The 7,009-nt window shown below is 45.4% G+C and overlaps 1 protein-coding gene across 1 annotated transcript; it reads left to right on the forward strand.

Annotated features, from left to right (window-relative positions):
- The first annotated feature begins 356 nt into the window (after nucleotides 1–356).
- G0S2 (G0/G1 switch 2) lies at nucleotides 357–1,374 on the forward strand. The gene is made up of 2 exons (XM_036344272.1): nucleotides 357–517; nucleotides 647–1,374. The coding sequence occupies exon 2, from the start codon at nucleotides 672–674 to the stop codon at nucleotides 981–983; it is 312 nt and encodes a 103-aa protein (XP_036200165.1). The 5' UTR covers nucleotides 357–517; nucleotides 647–671; the 3' UTR covers nucleotides 984–1,374.
- Nucleotides 1,375–7,009: the final 5,635 nt, after the last annotated feature.

Here is a 7,009-nt window from a genome sequence, read left to right on the forward strand (position 1 = left end):
GACCAGGGACGCTGTGCACCCACCCACACCGCCCAGGGAGAGTCGGGTGGCAAATGCACGCAGTTACCTCGGGGCTCGGGTTCTCACCCTTGCACGCACCTGGAGCAGGACCTCCCACGTGCAGGTCTGCCCTCCCCTGCACCCTGGCGCGGTCTCCCCCTCCCAGGCCCCAGTTCACACGGCCCCGGCGTGCACAGCTCGTGGCCGCCCCACCCGCTCCCTGCCCCGCTCCTCCCCCTCTCCCGGCCCCCCTTCCGGCTCTCCCCGCCCCTCCTCCGCCTCTCTGGCAAGCGCGCGCCCGGCGCTGGCCCCAACCCAGGGAGCCCTGGAGGCGGGTCCAGGAGGAAGATTTAAGCGACCGCGGGACGCCGACGGGGTGTCAGCTGTGGAGTCTCCAGCTGGACGAGCCGCAGCGGCCACAGAGGAGGAGAACGCGGAGCCGGCCGGCCGGCCGGACGGACGGACGCGCTCACTGCCCAGCTCGCGCTGCCTCCTAGGAGCTCGCTGTGCCGATCAGGTGAGCCGGCTGGGCTGGGCGCGGCGGGGCTGGGGGTCCTCCCTGCGGGGCTGGGGGAGGATGCTGCGGCCACCCGGGCGAGCCATCCCTCGGGGACTGACGGCCCCCCTCTGCTCCGCTCCTCCCCAGGTCCCTTCTGTCGCCGAGAGCCGGCATGGAGACGGTGCAGGAGCTGATTCCTCTGGTCAAGGAGATGATCGCCCAGAAGCCCAGCCGGAAGCTGGTGAAGGTGTACGTGCTGGGCGGCGTGCTGGCCCTGTTCGGCGTGGTGCTGGTCCTGGTGGAGACTGTGTGCAGCCCCTTCACGGCCGCCAGCCGCCTGCGGGACGAGGAGGCCGCCGTGGCCGAGCTGCGGGCCGCCCGGGAGCGCCAGGCCCTGCAGACACAGGCCCTGCCGGAGAAGGGCAAGCAGCACGAAGCCACCCTCTGCAGCCGGGCCCTCTCCAACCGGCAGCACGCCTCCTAGAAACTGTGGGCGCCCCGCAGAGGGTGGGCGAGAGGAGAAAGAAAGAGAGCGAGCGAGAAAGAGAGAGACGGAGACGGAGACGGAGACCGAAGCTGATTCCAGCAGGGGAGCGCAGGAGTCCTGAGCCGTGTGGACCTCGGAGAAGCCGCTGCCTGCTAGAACTGAAGGAGCTCACAGATTTCACCAAAAGGAGTTTGGGGTGGGTTTGCTGCCGTGCAGCACTGCGGAGGGATGGCATGTCCAAAGCCACGTGTCTTTGAGCGGAGTGCACCTGTCATTTTGCACCGGGGCAGAAGGAGGAGAGATGCTTTTTATATTATTATTGTTATTGTTATTATTTTTACAATGACCATTATTTTGCATTTTGAAAATGAAAACATTTTGTACTATATCTGTGTCTGATTCCTGGGGGGCATGGTTCCCTCCGCGGGCGGGCAGGATAGGGGGTCTCCCTGAGTGAGCCCTGCAGAGCCCAGCTTCCTGCAGGTCAGGCTAACCTCCCTGCCCTGCTGAGAACTCTGGTACTCACAGCCCATGCTTCTCAGTCGGTTGAGGATTTGGTTTTGTCTCGCGTTGGCAGTGGGAATCGAGAAACTTCACTAAGTCCCACCAGACTTGGCATTTTAAAATCAGAAGATCAGCTTCTGAGCTAGGGGACATGAATGGGAGACACTGATCAGTTCTGGGACAGAAAGTGCATTTGTCATTTCTCACCTGTGCACCACAGGCTCCTATGGCTGATACCTCTTTCTTCCTAACCATATGTTAGCAAGGGAAAGAGGGAGAGAAGGAAGGAGAAGGGGAGGGAGAGGGGGGAAACCAGCCAGCTGGTAGGAAGCCAGGGAAGGCAAGCTCCCAAGAACCCCTAATTGGATGTCTAGCTCTACCCAGCCTTCCTCCCTCGAAACGCAAATTGCAGTAAGAGACCCTGAGGTTAGAAGGACAAAAGACCGGTTGTCACAGATCTGAGTCCTCTTCCTCCAGGGACCAAGCTTGCTTTGCGGCAATAACTAATTCCGAGTGTCTGTCTATAGGGCTCAGCAAAGGAAATTTTGAACAATGACTCTTAAAGAGGTAATGAGGGACATGGGCTTGATGCCACTCTCCTTGCTATTTTAATGTGTCTCCTGCCCGAGCCAGGTACAGACATGTCACTCGCCATCAATAGCAATGGGTTTTTGCCAAACATCCCAATGGCTCCTGTCTTTGCCTCTGATCAGACCCTCTCCACCACCACCCCTTCCCACACACCCCTCCATTGTATGTCTGCCAGCTCAAATTCTACCCAGGGTTCCTGGCCCTGATCAAATGTCATCTCTCCCTGAAATGTATCCTTATCGCGCCAAACAAAAGAACAACCAGAACTCGGTGAGAATAATCGAGGGGAAAGAGATATGTTTAAAGGAAGAAAAGAATATCAGTGGCACCCCTGTTCTCTCGGTTTCCAAATTGGGAACCTCATCCCTATATTAAGGCATAGCCTGACTTTAAACGTCCAATCTTATTCTCCCAGTTGGTCTACCCAAGTGCCTCTCCTTATATGTTAATTATTCCTCCTCGCATTTAGCCACCACTGTGTCCAGCTCTCAACAGCCGAAACCACCCCCTAGGACATTTCCCCCAACTGATCCACTGCCAGACTGTTCTTCCTTCATGCAGTGACCCTCACTGATTGAAACTAAATAGGGAAGGAGATTCAGCGCAGAATTTCGGTCCAGAGAAACCAGTTGCATGCTCACGGAATTGTGAAGGCCTATTCTAGCAGCAGATCATGTGGAAAAAGACACAGGTATCTTCACCAATTACAAGTCCAGTATGAGCCAACAAGAGCTGGTGACAGGGCTGCCAAAACAAGGCAACACCTTATTGGGGAAAGCAGACTGTCCAGGAAGAGGGAAGAGGAGGTGGTTTTGTTTCACTTGGCAATCCGCAGGTGGGAAACAAGAGAAGTTAAGTCCCACTGCCTGAGCGCTTGGATTTGCAATCTGACTCCCTGCTTGTGAGCTCTAAGGCCTGAAACAAGTAAGTTACTTATAAACTGCCTACCTCAAGTTACATAAACTATTTTCTCACCTATAAAATAGTTCCTTCCTCGTGGCATAATTTTGCAAATTAAATGAGTGAAGTGCTTAGAGAGTACCTGGCATATACAGTGAACCCTTGAACAATGTTAGAGGCACTGACTTCTGTTACAGTCGAAAATCCACGTGTAATTTTTGACTTCCCCCAAACTTAACTACTTTCATTATCCATGGGGGATTGGTTCCAGCTACCCTCCTCACCTAGTGAATGCCAAAATCTGTGAATGTTCAACCCCCCTATATAAAATAGTGTAGATCAATGCATACAGTAGGCCCTCCAAGTCTGTGGACTCCCAACCACGGATTGGAACATGTATAAGTATTTATTGAAAAAGTTCTTGGCCCTGGACAGGTGGCTAAATTAGTTGGAGCATCATCCTGTACACCAAATAAGGTTGCGGGTTCGATTCCCAGTCAGGGCACATACCTAGATTGCAGGTTCCAACACTGGTTGGGGCACATATTGAAGACAACCAAACGATGTTTCTCTCACAATGATGTTTCTCTCTCTCTCACTAGATCCATGCAGTTCAAATCCATATTGTTCAAGGGTCAACTGTAATAATCTTTCAGCCAATGACAGTTATTGTAATTGTTGTTGTTGCTATAATTTAAGACAAAAATGCTTTGATTAGAGTGACTTGGGCAGATAACAGTCCAGAACCCCTCTGACATACAGAAGAATCAAATCACTAGAGAAGAGAAGAAGTGACAGTAGTGTCACTTAGCAATTGCCTTCAAATAGTTGAAGGGCTGCCCTATTGGTCCAATGAAATACAACCAAATGGACTTATTGTATGTGGCTTGAACTAGGACTAGCAAGGAAACAGATCTTAGGTCATTAAGAAATCAGAGCATTTCCAAACAACAGCTTGTCTTGTGATGTATAGTAAGAGCCTCATTACTAAAAGCACCCAAGCAGAAGTTAGACATCATCGGCCAGGGATGGTATAACATGGAGAGGAAATTTCTGAACTTGGAGGGATGGTCGTCTTATGACCTCTGAGGTCCCATCCAATTATAAGATGCTAGGATTCTGTTTAGAACAACCACCAAATAAGCGTTGCTTCTCTCGAACCCACCATCCCTTCTTCTCTGTCTCCAATGCCTCTTTGCTCTTTTTCTCAGCATGCTGACAAAGATTTTCCTTCTGGCTGGATGACTATTAAAAGTAATGAGTTTAATCCCCCAAATAAACTATTTCCTGATTAAATTTATCTAACTAATACTCTTGCCTCTTAGAAAATGCCTAAACCTAGTGGCTGAACCTAATGGTTCTCAAACTTTGTCATAATGAAATACTTATTAGTCAACTTGCTCAGTACAAAACTCCATGGAGCTCTGATCTATGAACATAAATAAATATATTGTTTTATGTCTTATCAGATGCCAATTTGCACTATGTTCTAGTGAAAACAAATAGTAAAAATCAACTGTGAGAATATGAAAAAGTTACCACATTCTTGGGGAAAGTTTGATTGCTCTATAATCATTGTACCCAGAATTAGTTTTAAACCCCTTGGCTCAATCAATGACAGCTCACCTCATTTAAGACACTTTTATAAGCCAATCAATCAGTGATAGCCCCGAGGGTCAGCCAACCAGGAACTAACTCACCCATAAGTAAATTTCAGAGTGCCCGCCATCAACAAGTAAATGCTTCCATAAATGATGTCAGCCCACTTAGGTCTCAGGAAGGACACCACTCCCTGAACTCCATGCTTCCCAAAGATCAGCAATGTACTTACTGAGTTCCAGCTAATTTCATTGAGTTCTCACCATTTCTATGATTTTTAACCAAGCAGGTCATTGTATAAAATTCTTAGCCCTTAATCTTTGTATAAAGTAATTGGGAATTTTAGTTTGCAGGTGTGCATTCTGGTTAATTATACCTAGGTGTTTGTATAAGGTCATTAGATATTTGGTGTGGAAAATAGATCGTTGAATAAATAGACATAGTTCTGTATATTAGACCTTTTGTTTTGGAGGTGTACCATTTGACAATTATTTTTGCCATTCAACTGCTTCTTCTCCTGGTGCTCACTTTTCTTTTGCTTTTACTTGTCTATATTAAAAAGTCTCATTATATGTGTTTTTGTTTTGTTCTGGAATACATTGTTTCTCATAGATGAATAAGGGCGCATTTCATATGGAATGGCGCAATAAGTCACCCATCTAGTCCAAACTGGTCCTAAGGTATAATGGCAGGAGGTCCATTAGACTGGTGACCAGTTCAGGAAAGGCAATTGGTCAAACTTAGCGTTAGATTCTACAGAACACTCATGTGGGCACTGTCTTGTCAATGTGTGGCAGATTATTTTTAGTCTGCATGCCAGGGTCAAAGACTGTCAGGTCATTAACTGCATGCCCCACTCCTAACTTTTGCTTATAAAGGTAACCCAAGATACCATTTGCAGGCACACACTCTCACTAAGTTGCCTCTCTTGGGTTCTCCTGTGTCACAACTCCAACTTCCTCTTGGATAAACTCCTGATTTCCATATAAAGTTGCACTGTAATCCTAACTCTTGCACTTACTTTGATAAAAAGCATTTTATTTAGAATAACAATGGCCATTATGGAGAACTTTTGGCATGTCAAAATCAACAAATTAATTCATTTATAAGGAACCCCAGAATAAATGAATACATTTAAGAGGAACCCCAGAAGTCTAAAAGTCAAGTTTGCTTCTTTAACTAGTATGCTGAGGTTTAAAAAACAAAATTTGAACTCCAGCGTGGTCTTTTCAAAGACTCTGAAACCAACCTTAATTTAATTTCTCTCTCTTTCCACTCACCTTTACCTGACCTTTGATGTGAGCCACTCATTTTTCAGAGGGGGGGGGGAGCAATCACAATATAAAATTGCAAAATCAGAAGGCAGCTCTAAAGAAGTTGAATGAACCATTCTTTGGTTTTTGTTTGTTTGTTTGTTTTGTTGTTGCTGATGTTTTTAGTTCAAATAAATAGAATTGTTTTTTAAAAAGAAGTTAAATTTAAACCTTGGTCTCTAGATAGAGCCATATTAAGAGTTATAAATAAGGATTTTCCTAATCCGCAGGAAGCCAGGTAGAAATCTGTTACATAACTCAAGATTTTATTAGATAATTATTGTTCTGAACTATAGATCAGTACAACAAGTTCAGTTGTTAGTCCTTCAACTGGAGAAAAAAAAATTGTTTAAAACCAGAAGGGTAAGAAAGAAAACATTGTAATAACTCATCTGTGTCAAACGAAAAAAACAGTGTTTTCAGAGAGCAAGAAAAAAATTAAAATACAGTACAAAAGACAATTCCAGAAGCCTTTTTTAAAAGATTCAAAATTATAAACTAAATAAAAATAAAAACAGGTTTCAAGAAATTTTAAAAGAGTATTCTGGAGTGGAATAATCATTGAAGTTAAGGAGGTTTTTCTTTTTCACATTGCTTTGTTTTGTTTTGTTTTTCCTTTTTCTTCGTATGGGCTCAAATATGAATAAAAGGATTTAATGAGAGAAAAAATTAATTGAAATCCAAAATGAACTGTTTAGAAAATATTCAATATGTGGGTGGACATTTTCAGAGAGCCTCAGAAAGTAAATGAGCTAGAAATCTCCAGATAAGACAACTGGCTTCTGAAAGGAAAACAAGACTAGAAGGTCTTCTATCCTTTGAGAATTGGGAGTCTACAGGTAAATACACCTGTAGATAGTACAGTAGGTCCTTGGGTTAAGTCGGAGATCCGTTCCTACGGTGCAACATAACGCGATTTTCGCCCTAAGTCACAACCCACCTACATAATCACCTACGTCACTCACATGGAGCACATACACAGCAGTAATGAAGTGAAACAGTAAAAAAAAAAAAAAAAAAAAAAAATTAAAAGAAAGATAACAATTCCCGACCTTTACTTGTGGTAAATAAATAAATAATAAAAAAAACATAAAGCACATATGTACATACGTCGAA

Source organism: Myotis myotis, unplaced genomic scaffold (genome assembly GCF_014108235.1).
Source record: "Myotis myotis isolate mMyoMyo1 unplaced genomic scaffold, mMyoMyo1.p scaffold_m19_p_18, whole genome shotgun sequence".
NCBI lineage: Eukaryota > Metazoa > Chordata > Mammalia > Chiroptera > Vespertilionidae > Myotis > Myotis myotis.

Coding starts and splice junctions, on each gene's coding strand:
- G0S2 (XM_036344272.1), top strand. CDS start 672: ATGGAGACGGTGCAGGAGCTGATTCCTCTGGTCAAGGAGATGATCGCC.